This window comes from Athene noctua, chromosome 2 (genome assembly GCF_965140245.1).
Source record: "Athene noctua chromosome 2, bAthNoc1.hap1.1, whole genome shotgun sequence".
Lineage (NCBI taxonomy): Eukaryota > Metazoa > Chordata > Aves > Strigiformes > Strigidae > Athene > Athene noctua.
Genome location: NC_134038.1, coordinates 41,972,333 through 41,992,374, shown reverse-complemented (window position 1 = coordinate 41,992,374; position 20,042 = coordinate 41,972,333). Strand labels below are relative to the sequence as shown.

The following is a 20,042-nucleotide window of genomic DNA, read 5'->3' as shown; positions in this document are numbered from 1 at the left end:
ACATTACAAAACTTTTCAGGTGCTGGTCAGCTCAATGGGCCTCACTTAAGGCAGCGATTTATTTGTGTGCAGATGCTGTGGATCCATGGCTTGATGGAATATTGAATTGGAAACCGACCTATTGATTCCTCTTTGTAGTATTATCAATACTTGTTTTCCATTATATATAAAAGCCCTTGTTTTATATCAAAGAGCATAATGCTTGCGGTCAGTGTGGTTATCACGATGTCTTGCTCTGTGATCAAATGGCAAATACTAATGTCTGCTGATAATTTATTTTAAGGATTTCTTTCTCTATTTATCTTATGTTTATTCTTGGGAAGCTGAAAACATCCACTTCTAAACATTACTTGCACTTCGTTAGTTATATTTAGGGTCATTCCAGGTCTTGCCTATAGCATTTATTTTTTAATTTTACCACAGGTTAGCACATAAAATATTCAACAAAATTCCAATAGCTCACTGTACTGGGTCTAGCTGGGATGGAGTTTTTTTCTTCACAGCAGTCCATAAATTCCGTGTTTTGGATTTGTGACTAAATTGGTGTTGATAACACACCAGTGCTTTTGCTATTGCTGAGCAGTGTTTGCACAGCATCCAGGTTCTCAGTTTCCCAATATGCCCCCACAACAAGTAGGCTGAGGGTGAGCAAGAAGCTGGGAGGGAACATGGCTGGGACAGCTGACCCCAACTGACCAAAGGATATCCCAGACCATACATGATGCTCAGCAATAAAAGCTCAGGGAAAGGAAGAAGGTGGGATGTTCGTGGTTATGGTGTTTTTCTCCCCAAGTAACAATTATGTGTGATGGATCCTGCTTTCCAGAAAGCAGATAAACACCTGCATGCTGATGGGAAAGAGTGAATGAATTCCTTATTTTGCTTTTTTTGTGTGTGCAGGTTTGTTTCACCTATTCAACTGTCTTTATCTTGACCCAAGAGTTTTTGGCTTTTGCTCTTGTGATTCTCTCCACTCCCACCAGCAGGCAATGAGTGAGAAACTGGGTGGGTGCATAGTTTCTGGCCATAGTGAACCCACAGGTTTCAGAGATTGTTAATAAATTTTGATTTCTAAATTTCTAGTTTTAGTTTCTGACAGACGTCATGTGATACCTGACTACAGAATTATTACAAAATAGTGTTTTTACAAAGTTTCAGAGTATCTAATCTTGTAAGATTAAAGTGACAAACTCAACATCCATATTTAGAAAAAGTTTTTAATCCTCAGAGTCAGAAAGAAACTCAAATCTCAACCTTTTAAAAACTGCCTGGTATTTTGTCACCCATGAGCCACCACTTTGAGTGCTCAGAGACGCCACCTGCCAGGCCGATATTCCTTTCTCCTCCAAGTTTGCTTACACATTTAAGTGAACAACCCTGTTTGGTTTTAGCCATCATCAGTGGCACTTTACAATTCTGCAGAGAGCCTTGCATGTGAAAGAAGAATGAGAAATTCCCACTCTGACCATTCGGCTGACACCACGGAACGAAGTCTGCCAGTCTCCACGAAGGCCCATGCCTGTCAGTGGACAAAAGAAACTTCCTCCATCGTCAGGTGCTGAGAAAAGGCCGAGGGCGAGCCCACCCTCCCCTGTGCGCCCCCCCGGGAGAGACACGGCTGGGGCCCCGCTGACCCAGGGGATGCGCGCACGGTTTCCCTCCTGGGCAAGGGTGGCTGAGGCAGGCAGGCAGGCAGGCAGCGGGCAGGCAGGCGGGCAGGCTCGTCCCCCCCGAGGCCAGCTCCCTCGGTGGTGGCAAACCCCCGCCTCCCCCGCGGAAACGGCCCGGCAGGCGGGGCTAGGCCGGGCCGGCCCCTGCCGTTGCTATGGCAGCCGCCGCTGGCGGCGGAAGTGCCTCGCGGCGCTGGCCCCGCCCCGCCCCGCCCCGCCCGGCCCCGCCCCGCCCCCCGGCCGCCACCGCCCTCGGAAGATGGCGGACGGCGGGGCAGCGCCCGCGCAGCAGGAAGGGGAAGTGCCCGCGGCGGCGGCCGGCGGCGGCCGGAGGGATCGGCAGCCTCGGAGCGGCGGCCGCCCGCCCAGCGCCCGGGATTTGCAGGTGAGCGGGTGGAGATGGGCGTCGCGCTCCCTCCGCGGGGCGGGGCCGGGCCGAGCGGGGCGGAGTGCCGTGTCCCCTCGGGGTGCCCCTGGCCTTCTCCCAGGTCGCCCCTGAGGGGAGCGGGCGGTGCGCGGTTACCCCGCCCCTCTCGCTGCCACGCGGGGCTACCCCGACGTACCGGGCAGGTTTGGGCCTCTGAGCAGAGGCTGACGTCTTTTCTTTCTTTCTTTTTGCCTCCCCCTTTCGAGGCTGGGAAGGAAAAGACGCCTCTGAAAGAGAACTGGGCGCTTTGGGAAACGGTGGGCGGTCAGCGTGTGTGGGCAGCGCCCCAGGGAAGCGGGAGGGCTCCTCCGACACTTCAGTAGCGGGGTTTTAACTGTGCTTGAAGTTATTTTGGCGCCATTGTATTTCCTGATTATTTGGTAGGCGTGTCTTTTTCCGCACGAAGACGTCAGTCTCCGCAAATGTGGTGTAAGACTAAGGGCAAGACCCTTTCCCAGGTTTACGTGGGGAAAGTTTTGAGAGAGTGCGATCACAGATGTAATTCAGCTTTGGTACTTAAATGCTTAATTGCAAACGCTTTTGGTAGTATTGCTTTTTTGTGTGTGACTTTGAAACTGTATGAAGGTTTGAAATATTTTAAGCAACAAATTGCTTGGAAAACTGGTGAAACTTTTGGTAACTGAAACTGCCCATGTTTTATGTAATTGTACATGATTAACAGAGAAAGATGGATATAGTTTAAATTTTTTCTTCTTGATTACTATTTGGAATATTCGTAGGTTCTTATTGAGATTAACTTCGCTACAATACCTGACAGCAATAAGGGGTGCTAATACTTTGGTTCATAAGGTCTTTAGTTAGTCAGCTGAAGCAGACAGGCATTTGGGGTAGGTGATTATTGATACAATATTAAAAACCGAAGAAGTACCCTCCTAGGCCAGAGCAGCTGACCATCCATCCATCTAGCTCACTACTTGATTTGTTGTGGCACCTTAAGGGTTGTGGGATGAGGAAGGCACAGCAGTGTGACTGTGCCCCTTTATGCTCCCTCAGCATCCCTCAGTTCTTGTATTAGGGTCACTACAGGACAGAGCTTTGCCTGTTCCTTTTAGTGTCTGCTTGTGGACTTGTCTGTGACATACCCCATCAGCATTACATATCTAAAAGATACTTGCGTGTATCCTCAGATAGAATGGAGGTCTTCAGTGGTTTTCCTGAGCTGTCTTGTTACTGAGTTTAATTTTCTTAATGGTTGTAATTCCTCAGATCATGTTTTTCCTCTGTGGAAAATGCCTCACGTTAATATGGGATTAATATACTGTGTTCACAGCAGTGCGTTTTCAAGGACAGATGATGATTAATTTTATTTTAATGTGTATTCTTTCAACATAAAACTGTAATGAAATTGGTGCCTAGTACCTATTCTGGTGTGCATGATAAAATGTAGTATCACTTGCATAGTGTAAACAAAATGGTTTGGAGACAAAATTAAGGATGATTTGACAAACAGTGTATTAATCAGGACAGAAGTAAGATTGCTAAAAATGACATGCCTTGCACAACTTCCTAAATATGAACTTACCTGTGGTATGGCAGCATTTGGGGAACCTTTGGGAAAACCTTTTATTTTTAAAAAAAAAAAAAGTATTTGCAATGATGCCTGTGCCTTGAATTCAAGCCAACAAGGCTGAATTCGTTCTTAATTCCAATATAAGCTTATTTGAGTTACGTTTTTCCCATTTCTATATAAAATGTTTGAAAAATTTAATATTTGCTTCCCAGTGTTATCAGAGAGTTACCTAGCAACTTTATTTCAATTTGTTAACATTAGTGAGATGATGCTTAATAAGTACATTTGTATACACTCTTGTGATGCTGAATCTAATACAGGCTGAATGTAGCTAGTGAAACAGCATGAACCAAATAACAGCAGAGTACAAGTTCCCAGTCACAATGGCTTTAAGCATCGTGGGATTTTTTCATAAAGCAGAATAGGAGTTGAATTTAGCAAAGTAGTGGGGGTTTCTCATGTTGATGTTTCTAATTTTCTGGTGATGCGTGCATTTTGCGTTAGTTTTTGTCTTCTGTTCCATATGTAGTTCTAGAGTTACAGACTTCTAAAACCAGTTCTGTTTCCTACAGTTGGCCTTGGCAGAGTTATACGAAGATGAAGCTAAAAGGCAGTCATTGTGTCCTGACAAACAAACACCTACAAAGATCAGTAACACAAAAGTATCACAGAGGTAACGTGTGCTTTGTGCTTCAGAAATATGTCAAATAGGTACTGTATTAGCTCACAAAATTTTGTCATACTTACTTGATCTCCTGCTTGTAGAAAAAACAATGTACAGCAGTTCATAATCTGGAATTGTGAATTCCCTGTAATAATGTATAATCTGTGTCTTCTCAGAATGTTTTTTAAATTCAATTTATTTAGGAGCCTTTGTGCTTTATGGTATTCCAAAACAGTTTAAACCCATTTCAGATAAGATGCTATAAGTGTTGCTTTTTGTTTACACAGATAGAATTTGGAAATTTGCTTTATCAGAAAAATACTGCAGTTCTTTGCTGCTTCAAAATTCAGCAAATCAGTAGTTTGTGTCAAACCTGGCAAGTAAGCTGCTTTCAGTGTTGTATTTATGTCAGTACCTGATGAGACAAATATTCATGTGAAAAATTATTAGTAGGCTCCTATGGGGTGAGAGAAATAAGAAGGGCTTCTTAATGAATTTGGGTTTAGCAGGTAGAAGGAAAGATACGTAGCTATGTATAAATCCAACTTTTGCTGGCCTGCAGTGTTTGCAGTTCACATAGCATTTGAAGATTCAATGTAGTTACAAATTTTTTCTAAAGAACTCTTGCCAATCTTTAATTAATTCTTATTTAAATTGTTTTAAAGAGAAGTCTTTATGTCATTACTGTCAGTGATGTCATAACAGGTCATGTATTTGGCTTGTCTTTCAATTGCTGCTGCCGATATGTATCTGTGATTTAAAGGAGGTTAAGCAGCAGAAAAGATCTTAGTCATCAGAGCCATGCTTCAAGTCCATCTGCAAATGCAGATCTTCAGGAAGAGGGTTTTTAGCACAGTATGTGACACTTGGAAAATAATCGGGTTTTGGTGAGTTTTTTGTTTCATTTGGTGAAACCACCTAAGCTGATTAATCAGCTACATAGAACACAGTTTATAAACAAATAAAGCAAATGGCTCCATTTACCAATACTTATCATGAGGTTACAATTTCCCACTCCAACTGAAGGAAGAGCTGCAATACAGTATCTCAGATACTTCTGTGTGATAGCTGTTGGCAAACACTTGCTCTTTGTTGGCAATCATACTGGAATCTGTCTGAGAAAGAAGAGATGGCTGCTATTTACATGTATCCAAAATGAGATTTTTCTTTCAGTAGACTACAGTTTGCTCTCAGATGAGCGGTGCAAAGAAACATAGTGCTGCTGTTGGAGTCAGCTACTTGGCTTGCCTTCCACAATTGCAGGTATAGAAGAATGTCTCTAGGCCCTGCTGGAATAAATGCCATATTATATATGCTGTAATGTTGTGTAAGTTCCTTTAAGAAGCTTAAAATACAAGCCCCGTAAAACCTACAATGCGACAAAGGAATTAAAAGAAGAGATTAAAGCGTTTCTAGTGCCCATCACCAATACATTAGTCCATACCAATACATTTTTTTTCTGAGAAAGTAATAGGAAGCAGATCCTTTACTTGGATATAGAATTACATTGTTTTATCAACACTGATACTTAAAAAAGCAATGGCCTGCTCTGCTACCCTTCAATTTCAAAGGTACAGTAATCAGCCAAGTTGCATAAATCTGAACTAGTGATCTGCTATTGCTCATGTAGCAGATTGTATGTATGTTCTTATCCCATGGTAGTCAACTACCTCATATGCATCTCACTAATGAATTTTATCATCAAGTACTATGGGATAAGAGCATATATCTATACAGCTTTTCCTAGCATTTTGCAAACTGCCAGCCCTAGCTTGTCCAGTGGTAACTTATCAATCTGTCCCTATCATAAACCAGAATCTGATTCTGCATTTTAATCAACTTTTGAAGGTCTTTGCATTGTTACCATTCAATCTATTTTTAAAATTGCGTAAAATAGAAGTGAGAACAAATACTTTCTAGTTTTGAGGACTCCAGGACATCAAGGAAAGCCAATGTTGACTTCACTAGGCAGCTTACCTCTTGACAAAACCAGCTAAAATATGAAAAGAATTTGAAGTGTAATTAATTCTCATAAGCTGGATTCTAAAACAGCTGTTGAGCTTGCATATTACCTGTGTTATCTGTGGAACTACCAGTGGCGTAAAGCAGAATTCTGCATAATAAGAATAGAATGAGAACAAAAAACCCCCAACAACTTGATATCTTTAATTTTGAAAACTGTAGTTTCAGAAGTTACATATGAAGTACTTAGTGAAGTGTATGTACCAGTCATCTTCAGATGTTTTCTTTTATTCTCTTGGCAGTCTTAAAATTGATTCTCTTAGAAGGTTGAGAAAACCAGAGAGAAGCATGAGCGATGACAAAGAAAACCAAAGGTATTTTTAAAACAAAACAAATTTGTTTAACAGTTGTGAAAGTAATTGGGGTTTTTTGTGACATTCACACTTTGCTCCCCCCATTTTTCAAAATGCGTGTGAGCTGTCTATTCTGCAAAGAGCTAGTAAGTACAGAGACACTGTGTGACTTATTAAAGTAAGTGTTAGGTGTACACTGCTGTAGTAAAACTATACTTAAACTGTCTGGCTGTAGTGATCTAGGACCTGTAGATGCCTTAACATGTGACTGTGTGGATGTAAAAAAAAAACCTTACACTTGGACTCTAAAGCTTTTTTGCCTTTTCTCAAATACCTTGAGTTGTTCTGTGTATCCATTACTCAAATATTTGAGTATATCCTTTCTTTCATGAATACAAATTCTGATGAGAATTCTTGTTTCATCTTCTTACCACTGTAATTGCTTTAAATCTAATAATTACAGATTTTTCCATATAAATGGCAGTAAGGATAAAAATTTACAGATTTATGTACAAGGGAGAGATGATACTAGGGGATTGCCAGTTACATGACATCATAAAAGTGGTATGATTGTACAGCACCTTCATACCCACTACTGCCTTTGGATAACTGTAAAATATGGTGGAATCAACAGCATTTTGAAGTCATTGGCCTGAGAGGCAGTTTCACATGGATTAATTGATTTGCCTTGCCCCAAGTGATTAAGTGAAAAAGTTAAGAAAGGTAGAAAGCACCTGTTTTATTGGTTAATAAGACTTCTTGTAATCAAAGTCAAAGCGTTCAGGTTTGTCAGGTTTTATATTTATATACAGATCTTTCTACAGCATCTATTCCATTGGTATTTAGAGATTTATAGCACCTTCCTCAAGATAATTCTCAAGGAATATCTTGATCTTCATAATCAAGCAGATACAGTTTTGAAAAGAATAATTTGTAATTTAACTTTTCACATTCAAGAGCTAGAAATGGGGCTGTGTTGAAAGAAAAGAACAAAAATTAACTTTCACAGCAGTTTCTGCAGATTTTAAAATGCCTTGAAAGGTTAATTAGATTTATTAGAAACTTTCATTTCTAATATTGGCAGAAATGGAAGTATACTACATCTTTAAATTAAAAGCTCAAATTGTGGCACTGTTCAGGTTTTTCAATAACAATTTTACGCTTATTCTGCCAAGGTGGTGTTAGTTGTGAATCTGTATTCTGACCAGCCCAGGCGTGATCCCGTGCACGGGACACCCCTGAGGAAACTGGTCTTTCTGGGAGCAGATGACATCCACATTAGATGAGGTGTAGAAAGCCACAGCTGCATCAGGACTGCATTCCCTTGATTATATGGCCTTGGCCCCTCACCCCTGGGGCATGTTCCAGAAGGCACCTTGGTAGTTTTGTCAGTGAAATGTCTTTGGAGTAGTGCTGCTTGGATTTCCGGGGAGGTCAGAGCCAAGCGGAACATTTCTGTGATCAGAATGAAAATGTTTTGCGCCAAATTTGGCTCTTTGTTTTGTTTTTTTTTCCTTTGGATGGGAAGAGGAAAATTATACTTGTCATTTAAAGCATTGCTGCTTATGAACATTACTATTCTAAAGATTTTATTCAGGTGACTCGGAATATAGAGGATTACAGATTTCTGGGGCTTCTAATAATCCGAGTAAAATTGTTGCTGAACTCTTCAAGGAAGCAAAAGAACATGGGGCTGTCCCATTAGATGAAACTTCAAGAGCATCTGGTGATTTCAATAAAGCTAAGGTAAAAGTTAAAAGATATTTTGATCTGTGTTAACATTAGTCTCTCTGAAACTCATCTAACCACATGAGAGCAAATACACCTTACTGTGGTTTGCGCATAGCAGAGGATTTGATCAACACAGTTGTGCGCTATCTGTGATCAGATAACTTGCTCTAGAAAACAAAGTGAGGAGGAACCACACAATTTCAGGGGAAATCATTAGAAATCAACCTGAGATGTAATTATTTGCTTTATTTTTAATTAAAATTGATTTTTTTTAAAAAATAAACTGCAGTTGTATCCCAGTCAAAATATCTTATCTGTTGAATTATTATGTTAGAAAATGTATGCAGATTAGAAACTGAAATTCATCATAGAAAGCCTGCTTAGCCTCATTATGGTTACTAGATACAATTTTCCACTTGGAAAATATACAAGTTAGAACAGTATGTTTGCTTTTTATCACAGAAACAAGCTTGCTGATGCTTTTATTTGCACCTAGTTAAGAATTTTAATAAACTTTCAGATATTTATTTCAATCAGCTTTTCTATACATCTTTTTCCAGTCATTTTCTGGTGGTGGATATAGATTGGGTGACTCATCACAAAAGCATTCTGAATACATATATGGAGAAAATCAAGATGTAAGTAAAATTCTGAATAGCTGGAAACAGAATCTCCAACAGATGCCTGCTTAATCATGTTTACAGCCTGAAATGCTAGTGTTACTGTAACTACGTCTGTGAGGAAAAGCTAATCTCTAAATATTACATATGTGTTGGGTAGAAATTGTTTAAGTGTCCACAGAGGACAGATGTGCACTGGATACCCCTAAGACCTTCATTATGGAATTTTCTGATGTAAATTACTTTTAAATTCTTAGCCGACATTCCTTTTAGTTGCTGTCCTCCAGCTGTTCTGCATTCTCTTAGCTATACTAACATTTTAATCCTCTTAGGTTAGGAATTGTTTCTTCTTGTGGCTTGCAAAGTAGCCAGTCTCCAACTGGAGAGCATGGATGTATTCTAGGAATGGTGAAGCAGCAGGTTAGAGGCCTTTTGAAAATTGTCTTGCCTTTCTTTCCTCTCATTTAAAAATCAGGAAGTGAGGGGGGAGGGGGAGACAAAGTTCTCTATACTTAGCTATTTTTGTGAATGACTAGAGTAAATGTTAAGCTTATCTTAACCAAGAAATCAGTAAGGCCAAAGGATGTGCTTCAGGCTGGATGGGTGCTATCGTGTCACACCAGGAGCTGCTACCTTCTACCCTCTGAAGTAATCCTTCTACCGTGTAAGTAATAGCCAGCTGTAGTGAGCCAGAAACATGTTGCAGGAGGGTTACTATAACTGGGGGCAGGGATGGTTTTCTAAGGGAAGGTCAGTTTTGCTGGCTAGGGGAGCCTAGTTGTGCTGGACTGCGAGGTGATTGCAGCGAAGAGAGGTGCAAGCTCTGAAGGGAAAAGGCTCTGGCTGGATGCACAGGCATGCAGCAAAATAAGAAGGGAGCAAAGGAGGCTGGCTTCCAGCATTCTCCACATTGGAACAGAATGGAGCTAGTATCAACTTTATTGGAGCTCAGCATGTAATAATTGGCAGAAAGAGCAGTTTTTGCTGTAACTGATGTATCAGCAGTAGTTTGTAATTTTATGGATTTGTTTCTTAATTTATCAACAAGAAATATTTATTGGCTTTGAAAGTAATTGGAACACTGTGAAGATCACTACACAGGCACTATATCATCTGTTATGTCATGGATAGCAGATTAAGAGATTCTTTTTCCCCAAGTGTAAGAGTGGTCCTGAAGTAGATAGTAGTCTCTAACTATTATTTGCTTTTTTTAAAGGATTCTAACAATGATAGTTACAGTGCAGCACTCTGTTCTTCCTTTGTTATTCTTGTTTGTGGCATGTTACAAAATCTGTTTATAGATCAAATATCATTTAACTAATCTGTGTGAAATTGAAATACCTTATTTGTCTAGCTTCACTTCTTTAAATTTCACCATTTTGACTTCATAGGTTCAAATTTTGCTGAAACTATGGAGAAATGGCTTCAGTTTAGATGATGGCGAGTTGAGATCGTATTCAGACCCAACAAATGCTCAGTTTCTTGAGTCTGTTAAAAGAGGGTAAGTTAAAATGGCAACTTTTTTGAGGTATGTCTTTCAAGTGAAGTGAAGGAAAATGCTTTCTCCACATGTTTATGATATCAAAAGCTCTAGGCTTCTTCTCTGCCTGCACCCATAAAATATATTCTGTATTTGTCATCAGATTCATGGGCCATTTAAAAATTTGGAACACTTTGGTTCCTTCTGGTGATTTAACTCCGAATGTTACTTGTTACAGACAGCTTTTAGTTTCATATGTTTTGTTAGTGCATTCTAGGTTTTGACTGTCAGCTCGCTGTTTTTTGGGGGTTTTTTGTGTTTTGGTTTTTTTTAAATTTTTTTTTTTTTTTTTTTTTTTGTCCTTTAGGAAGAAATTTGTAAAACAATTGTACGTCTATGACTCTTAAAGTAAACATAGTATCAACTCATACTGAGTAAGGTTTTGTGTAATTTTGTATTGCAGTTCAGAATGTAATTGGGAAACTTATTTTTGTAATTAAGGGAAATTCCTGTGGAACTGCAGCGACTTGTTCATGGTGGCCAGGTTAATTTGGATATGGAAGACCACCAAGAACAGGAATACGTGAAGCCTAGACTGCGATTCAAAGCTTTCAGTGGTGAAGGACAAAAACTTGGAAGGTAAAAAACACTAGGTTTTCTGTTCTGTGTTTGTATGTTATTTCAAAAACTGGATTTAGTCAATTAGGAGACTGTTGGAGAAGCTAATCAGATGACAAAAGCAATATAAAATTATTCCATGCCACAAGTCTCAATCCTGATACCTCAGAGCTACCAGTAATCATAAAAAATTACATATAATCTTAAAGAAGGTTGTCTTAGTTCTATATTCCTCGTAGATTTGCTAGATACTTTGTGTTTTGTTGTGGCTATGAGATTTCTCTGTCTGTTCTTGCATGTAGTTTGGCCTATAATTTTTTTTTTAAACTTCAGCTGTGTTTAAATCAGGAGCAAAGGAAGCTGAAAGGTGCTTAGAACTGTACAAACTTCATGAGAAAATCTCTAGATAGAGGAAGCAGACTCAAATACATTGTTCCTCATTTAGTGAGAAACAAGCAGAACTTAGTTATAATGTGATAGTGGCCAGTAAGGATGCATGCTGCTCTGGCTTAGCTGCAGTACCTGTTGTCTTTTAGTGATGAGATCATCACAAAGGGACTAGGAGATGCTATCGCAGCAATGTGGCTGATGCCTGACTTAATGCAGATGGAAAGTATTTTTGTATGGGAGAAACTCTCATATTTTTTTTCAGGAATGAAGAAGCAGAAATACTGTCCTGAAATATAACCTTGTAAGTGGTCACTCATTATAAGTTATACAAGACAAATCTGTTATCTTTAAGAAAAAGAAATGATTTGATAAACTATATTATTTTAATCTCGTCCAAAATAAATGAGCAACAAGTTGTATCAAAATCTTGCAACTTTTACTAAGATTTGATGAAAACTTCAAATGATACTGCAGAAATCTGTAGTAGGAGGTGCTTTTTTTTAAAAGCAAACAGCCATAGGAATTGTACATGCTTTTCTACATGAAATGATACTGCAAAGTCTGGACTGTGTGAGAGGAGGGGCTCAACTTTTAACCTTTCATTGGAACCCCCACTTCCTTCAATTCTAGTGTCATCTCCAACTACAGTATAAAATTCATATATGTAGTAAAAAATACGAAATTTAATTATTTAGAAAAGCTTGCACCTGGTTCTGTTTCATTTACTGTCCCGGTCTGAGGGTAGGCTGATGCTCTTAAAACTCTAACGTGTATAATTCACTTGAACTGATACATAATGTGCCAAAATTCATTCCTGTGACTAAACACTTCAGACTACTTTGTCCATAATCTCTGTTCAGCTTAAATTGGTCAGTAAGAGTAATGTGACCTCAACTCTGCCAATCATCAGCTTTTTTTGCATAACAATTATAGGCATTATAGTATGTTTTTCAGCTGACTTGATATTATCTGTTGAATTGTAAATACTTCTAGGTTTCTGTTCATGATTGCATTTATTCATGTTATATGTTTGGTTGCCAGAAAAAGGTATTACTGGTCTGCTTCTGCAGGTAATTCAATAAATGATTCTTAACTGTTTCTAATCTGTATTTCATCTTTTTAAAAGTGAGGAAGTGTGCTCAGTAAAACTGAGAAGGTAGAAAGCTCTGGCAGCGATGACACAGAGAACAATTGTATATAACAACTTCTTCACTTGAGCACTTGCTCAGATTATTAAAGGAAATAGTTGGGGAAGAGAGGATAACGTTTTGTATATAAAAAAATGTGCACACCTATTGTGTGGTGGTTTTGTTTTGGTAGCTTATGAAGTCTCAGGTATGTAAACAATGAAAGGAGCAGCCAAATGGTTATCTCTAAGAAGATTTTATTCCTTTTATACTAAATGTAAAAAATTCCACCTTACTATGTGGTGCTATTGATTACCTGTTAATATAATTTGTGCTTTGAAAGGATGGGGGATGCCCAGAATCATGAAGTAGTGCTCCTGAAAGCAATTACTAAAGCAGTTTGGGTCAATTTAGTGCAGTATAATAGGACATAATTATTTTTTAATATAGTCCAGGAGGTACAACATACAAATCTTAATACTGAAGACTGTCATCTCATGCTCTGTAAGAGTAAACAAAGATAGTTTTGTTCGCAATTCATTACCTATTTAAAATCATGCAAATGTAATGCAGAGTTAGAAGAAAAATATTAAATATCGCAATAATTGACAAGAAACTACAAAAGCATTATTTGTGTTAGAAAACCTGTGTTCTACTTAGCTCAGGAAAATTTGAGAGGATTTTCATTTCTCATTTGTAATAGCTATACATGGTAATCATTAAGTGAAAAAGACAACTGAAATATTATTCAGTTCTGGTTTGACTCCATTAGTAACATCTGGTTTGCTTTTTTTTTTCCAATCCTTTAGCCTTACACCTGAAATAGTCAGCACACCTTCTTCCCCAGAGGAGGAGGAGAAATCCATTCTTAACGCGCCTGTTCTGATTGATGATTCCATGCCAGCAACTAAAATTCAAATTAGATTAGCAGATGGAAGCCGATTAATACAAAGATTCAATCAAACACACAGGTAAATTGATTCTGAATCAATGCAGGTAACCATAACTATTTTGATGTTTGTGTTTTGTCATTAAATGCATATCAGCAAGACATCAAAAAGGGAAAAATACAGTTCTACTGAAATGCTATAGCTCTGTGTCATTTTTGTAACATAGGTGTACTGATAAATTGACTGTCAAAGGAAAATTCTGTACTTGAAACCACAAGATATTTGATAACTGCGAAGTCACAAGCTTTTATGACCAGTTATGTCCTGTGATTCGCCAGGACGTGGTACCAGCCATAACTTTTCTCAGGGCGACTGAAATCTGGACAGTGTCGCTATGTAGTCGTCCCAGCCCTAGGCCCTTCTGGGGAGGAGCATGTGGCTGACTTGGATGACTCTGTGAAGGGACTTTATTGCAAGGTGTGGAGTATAGTCTCAGTTGGAATATAGTCCACGCTACACGCAGAGAAATCCTGTGGCCCATAATCAAGAGCTCCAGCTTTCTATCTTCTTATACTTGAGACTGTCACTAAACATGACATGGGTTATAAGCATAGACTGCAGCCCATATGCAGAAGCGTTATGGACATAACGTGCTCATTTGCAATTCTGGCATGTGAGCTGGACATAATACTGAGAACCAACCTTTGTTTCATTTTGGATGGTCATCTCCTAGGAATTGGCAGCATGTGAACTTGGTGGGTTTTTTAGATCTTAGCAGTTTGCTGATTAGAGCTTGCCATCAGTTTTATTGACATTGTTGGGACATTGCCACAAATGGTGTTGGCCAACCCCATTTATTTGCCTAAGAGGTTGTGTTAGCGCAAGGTTCTGCTGCTTTGCACTGCGTGGCTGAGAGAACTTTGGGCAGAGGGCAGAGATTTGGGCAGTAGTTCCACCCACTCTTCACAGCAAGCAGGACTCAAGCCAGCCCTGATGCGAAATCTGCACCATCTGTGTTAGAACGCAGCTGAAACTGAGCTTGAATCCTGCCATGGAGGTGGTCTTAGCATGGACCCAATTCCACATTAATATTGTTATATGGAGAGTTCACCTGTTTCCTTTTTTTCCTTCTGGCTCAGAATAAGAGCAGAGCCAATGTGCAACTTTCTTCACCTGACAACGTACACAGACCACAATGAGGCAATTTATCAAGGCTGCTAAAATGGCATCTCAACTAAATGTACGCTGATAGTAAGGTCCAGGTCCTTTCTTCGCAGCACCTGCTGGAGAAATGACATAGATAAACATTAGGGCTTACTGGGAGCCTCTGTAGCCATAATGTGTTTTCTTCTGTCTGCATGAAAGGGTAGAAGTGGTAAACTCCCCAGTAACATCTGTAACTAAGGGTGTGTCGACAGAAGCTTATTTTCATCATTATTAACTTTCTCTTGGTTGTGGATCTTTGTAGTTTAGTTAACACAGCCGTATGTATGATCAAAATCAGCTTCTAAAGTGCACTGCTTGTGTCATAAGCCTTGAAGACTGATAGAAAGTTGAAGTCCCTGCTTACTTGGCTGCAGTAAATCTGCCTACTTACTAGTTACAATAGATCTTCAAATATTTATTCTCAGTATACTATCTTAGGAGAGAAACCTCAAGTTTCATTTTTTTAATCTCTAAAATCTTACTTGGTTTTCATCCATGTCTTAAAAACTAAATTATTCTTGTTATCTTCTTGATGTGATTGTTTTATGAACTGTTGTTCAGAAGTGCAGTGCCAAGTGAAAGTAGGGGAAACTTCTTGCTATTGAAGTGCATTAATTAATAATTCACCTCTGTTTTCTCATCACTGTCACCATGTATTTTAAGGTTCCTCCTTCCATTAATAATGTAGCCTTTTTTTGGAATGGCTAATTAATAGTGAAATTTTTGACAGCTGGTGTTGAAATTACTTGACTTTGTTAAGTATCAATTTGCAATATACTTCTATGTTACAAATTTTATGTTGAGAAAACAAGCAACATTCATTTTAATTTTTAATTTTTTTGATGCAAGAAGCAAAAAATTCTAGGTTACAACTGTTAGTCATCTGGATCAAATGGAAATGTAAAATCAATAGGATGTATTAAATAGTTTAGTCTGTTAGAAGGTTTTGTATTCTCTGATCATCTTCAAGTTCAGAGATTTATGTCAAAATGGAATCATACACAGTTTTCGTGTCCATATCCTTTCCACAGGATTAAGGATATTCGAGATTTCATTATCCAGTCCCGTCCAGCGTTTGCAACAACTGATTTTGTTCTTGTGACTACCTTTCCAAATAAAGAGCTAACAGATGAAAACCTGACACTACAAGAAGCAGATATACTTAACACTGTGATTCTTCAGCAATTAAAGTAATCTTGCAGTTGTTGGTACAATATAGGGAGCGTGCTGTATTGTCATATATTGTGTTTCTAACAGGTGAAAAAAAGGAAAGATCTGTGTCTTTAATTCCTCACTTCCACAGATCAAATTTTTGGGTTTCATGACTTTCAGTTCCAGCATATATAACTTCTTTCTTTTAATTTCTCAACATTGTTCAGCCTTTCCTTTAGTGTTAAAATTAAGCTTCCCTATGTTAGTATGTTTCAAACTACATCTGTACTAAATGTGAAATGAAGTATGACTTTATGACTCTTCATTATTTTGAGGGGGGTGGGGGGAGAAGCATTTTTCTGAAGGGGACGGTATCTTTCATACAGTTGGTAAGATTTGCACTATGGAAATGTTTTATGCTGCATTGACAAACAGCCATTTGAAAATTTAGCCTGTAGATTATGTTTACCTTCCAAGCTGTATTAATACTAAAGTGTTCTGTTTAATAGGTTGACAGATAGTTAATGCCCTAATGTTTTTGTATATTCTGATTGTAGTGTTTCATGGTGCAGTATAATATTTATATTCTGTTTTTTATGTACTTTTCCCTGTATTGTTGTTCATATGAGTGAATCAGCTCAGGAGATGGAAACCTCAGCTATTGCAGACTATAATAGATTGTTCTCATTTGTATTCTAGTTGTTCTTCTTGTGGTGAAAATAAGTATAATTTTTTTTTTCTTCTTGAAGTTAAGAGAAATGGGAGAGACCACTGTCATCTGGAGAAATGCTGTGATTTAGATTTCATGAGAGTAGGCCTGTGGTCACTTTGAACCTGAATATGCAGTTGAACCCTGTGCAGCTACATGATTCTTTATGTGAACAGTTACTTAAATAACACCAAGCAAAAAACCACCATGGTGCACCAGCACAGGACTTGTTTATGCTGTCACTTGCATGCACAAAAGTAGACATGTTAATTGGTCATGTGTTTTTGACCTGAATTTCAGGTCTTTATATTTGAAATTTTGGCCAAAGGCATTTTGTAATATTCAATGGGGATTTGGTTGTGCTACTTTCACTATACTTGTTTGGAAGCTGTACAGTTAAACCCCTTAATCTTTGAAATTATATATTTTTTGAAATAACTTGGCTCTACACTGCGGTATGCAGGTAGGAATCTTATGTTGTGGGCAAACTGGCTGCTGTGCATTAGTCTTACACGGTTTTATAGTATTTGTGGCTTTATAGCAGATGAGTGGATCACACTCTGAAGGACAGTAAATGGGCTGTATCTCTTGTACTGATATATGTGTTAAAAATGCTGTTATCACTGATTAATTTTGAATATATTAGTATTTATTTATGCTAAGCTTATAATTGCTCAGTATAGTTGATTCATCTTACATTTTTACCTCAAAGTAGATATTTGACTGAGTAAATTTTAAACGTGCAATTGTATTTGAAGTATTTTGTTTTGTAATCTGCATGATGTTAATCATAATTCATTTCATGTGCTAAGTAATTAAAGTTTTAAGCTAAAAAGACCATAGGCAACACTTGTTTTCTTCCCAATTTATGTTGTGCTGAAGTGGTGATTGTGTTGCATGCTGGATACTTAAGCCTAAATGGAAAGGAATGGACACATACTATGCGTATATTTTATATAATAACACTTCTCTATATAAATGCAAGGCCAAAGTCATTATTGTGATAACGATCTTGGGAAATCTGTGGTTTTGGCATATTTCAGTTCAGAATGTAGATAAAGTTACATTGCTTATTACTTCTAAACACCATTATTAATTAAACACTGATGTATGAAGGACAGTGGTTAAACTACATTGTTGGGGTTTTTTTCCACTTATTATGCCAAAACCTACAACTGCATATTATCACAATCTCTTTGTTTCAAATACCTGGTAAATTTTAGTGTTCAGTAGCAGCTGAGAGTAACTGGGGGTCCCAGTAGTTGACACTATTTTTTCAAGCACTAAGAAAATATATCAATGCTCATGTTTAAATATTTCACTGCTTCTCAATACTTTAAAAACTATGGAATAATCCATCTCATAATTTTATAATATATTTTTATTAATATTAAATTTTCACTCATGTAGCTAACATCCTGGAATTTTTGGCACAAAACAGTTCTCTGAGTACAGGCCTATGTGGATATGCAGTTAAAGGAGAAGAGAGACTGAATCAAGGGAGAAGGAACTTAGAGGATGATAATCTTTCTCTTACAGCAAGCCTGCTGAGCTTCTTGGGAATTCCTCTTAGCTTCCATGAAATACAGGTAATAATCCTATTGCTTGCTCTTGTAGAAAGCTTATAAAAGGCTTAGGCTTCACCTCTGCATGTCTTTCTCAGAAATCACACGGGCCAAATAATCCAAAATTTTTCTTTCTCCTAAGAAAACCTCTCTGGACCTCAATACTTGTACGCTACTTTTTTTTTTTTTTTTTTGACACTACTCCCATCTTTGTGTTTATCCAGAATAAATGATTACAATCTTGCTTGTAGTTTTTGGTTTTTTCTTTTTTTCAGCAGGACATGAAGATGTTTGAAAACACTCTGTTTTAATCAGACTACTGGACACACTTGTACAAGTAGCATATATTAACAGCTGTCTCATGCTGTTCTCACTCTTGGGTGAAAATCTGTCCAATATTTAATGAACCAGGGAAGAGCACGCAGGCACTCAGAGGTTCTATTACTAGCTCCTTGCTTAGTTGCTTGCACTAAGCTAAAGCTCCCATGATCTTTAATTGTATCATTCTGAGCAGGGAGAATAGACAAAGGTGCACGTTCCCCTTGCTCGTGATGATTAAGCCTGACAGGCCTCAGCGTAGGCATGTGCCGATGAGACAGCAAGTGGCAAGGGTCTGGAGTAATAAATACTGAATTCCTGGTATGCCAAAAGCAGTAAGCTTGTGGTGTTTCTATGGAATGGATATAGTTGGAATGTGTCTCTGAGGAGATTAAAAGTAGGACTGGTACTATTTAGCTGTTTATCAATTATTTGAAAATAAACTTTGAAAAACCAAATATTAGTGTGATGATTAACAACAGTAGGCAGCAACTATGTTAAACAACTATGATAAACATTTAGTGAACTGTAGCATTCAGATCATTTGCATCCTTAATACAGCCAAATGTCAAGTTACGAATCTGGAACCAACTGTGAAAGACACTAATGGCCTGGAGAGCACCGGCCCTGGAAAGGAGTTGAATGACAGGAGGAAAACAATTCAGCAGAACTGTTTATACCCCTTTGAGGTTTACAGAATTGACTTTGTAACTGGGAGATGGTTTTAATACGTTTATTATTGGTGAGTTTGATACTCTTTATGGTGCTGGTCTTGCTTCCTAAGAATGTTAAAGATGGGACCAAAAAAATCAATGGAAATGCTGAATTACATATCTTAAAAGTCCTCAAAACAGATAGCTTATCAGGAAGAAAACAGAGAGGTGAGGTGATTTAAAGTGGCAGTTACTTCACAGAGGGGAAAAAGGTATCATAAGACTTTGTTAAATAAAAGCATAACAAGAATTAGAAGCTTGTACAAAGCCAGAAACTCAGTTCAGGTATTTGCAAAGTGAAATTAAACCACACTTTTCAATAGCTGAGCTATTGCAATGAACCAGCCTTGACAATCAACTTCTCTGTCTTCTGTTTTTTTTGTTTAATTCTCATTGTTAGGCTGGCTTTCCATAAGATTTGTTTTAGTTGAAGCAAATTTATTGGCGTTTTGCTACTGAGACAACAAGGTAAAATAAGATGGTTTAGTTTTGGAAAGCAATTTACTCTGCCTTTGTCCAGTCATACTTACAATTAATAAATTTTGCGCTACGTTTCAGATATAAAGGCTGGAAACATCGCTGTTGATCTTCAATATTTTCATTACAGGTGTTCCAAAAAAAGTCTGTTGAACTCCAAAGAGATGATTAACAGAACTCAGGTTACAGACCAGAAGTCACCTCCTTACATTTCTTTTTTGCAACACTGCTTTAGTAATGGTCTTGTTCTGTTGATAATTGGAGAGCTCTCTGGCAGTGCATCTGAAAGTTAAAGGAAAGAAATAAAGTTGTAAAAGTTTTTCATCTAAAACGGGGAAGTAGGGAGAGTATCTAATTCTTTTCTGTTTGCTGGGAGCTGTCTGCTCTTGAGTTGAATCTGATCTATAAGTATGCATTTGAGTTCTTTGTGTTACTCCAA

General features: G+C 38.2%; 1 protein-coding gene across 3 annotated transcripts; it reads left to right on the top strand.

Moving 5' to 3' along the window:
* Positions 1 to 1,913: 1,913 nt before the first annotated feature.
* On the top strand, positions 1,914 to 18,246 carry UBXN2B (UBX domain protein 2B). 3 transcript variants are annotated; one of them, XM_074898930.1, is made up of 9 exons: positions 1,914 to 2,055; positions 4,201 to 4,301; positions 6,557 to 6,628; positions 8,194 to 8,353; positions 8,899 to 8,976; positions 10,350 to 10,459; positions 10,940 to 11,077; positions 13,383 to 13,544; positions 15,645 to 18,246. In XM_074898930.1, the coding sequence occupies exons 1-9, from the start codon at positions 1,930 to 1,932 to the stop codon at positions 15,769 to 15,771; spliced, it is 1,074 nt and encodes a 357-aa protein (XP_074755031.1). In that variant the 5' UTR covers positions 1,914 to 1,929; the 3' UTR covers positions 15,772 to 18,246. The 3 variants fall into 3 exon arrangements, with proteins under 3 accessions (XP_074755031.1, XP_074755030.1, XP_074755032.1); XM_074898929.1 differs by having other exon boundaries at positions 15,701 to 18,243; XM_074898931.1 differs by lacking the exon at positions 6,557 to 6,628 and having other exon boundaries at positions 15,701 to 18,243.
* The last annotated feature ends 1,796 nt before the right edge of the window (positions 18,247 to 20,042 follow it).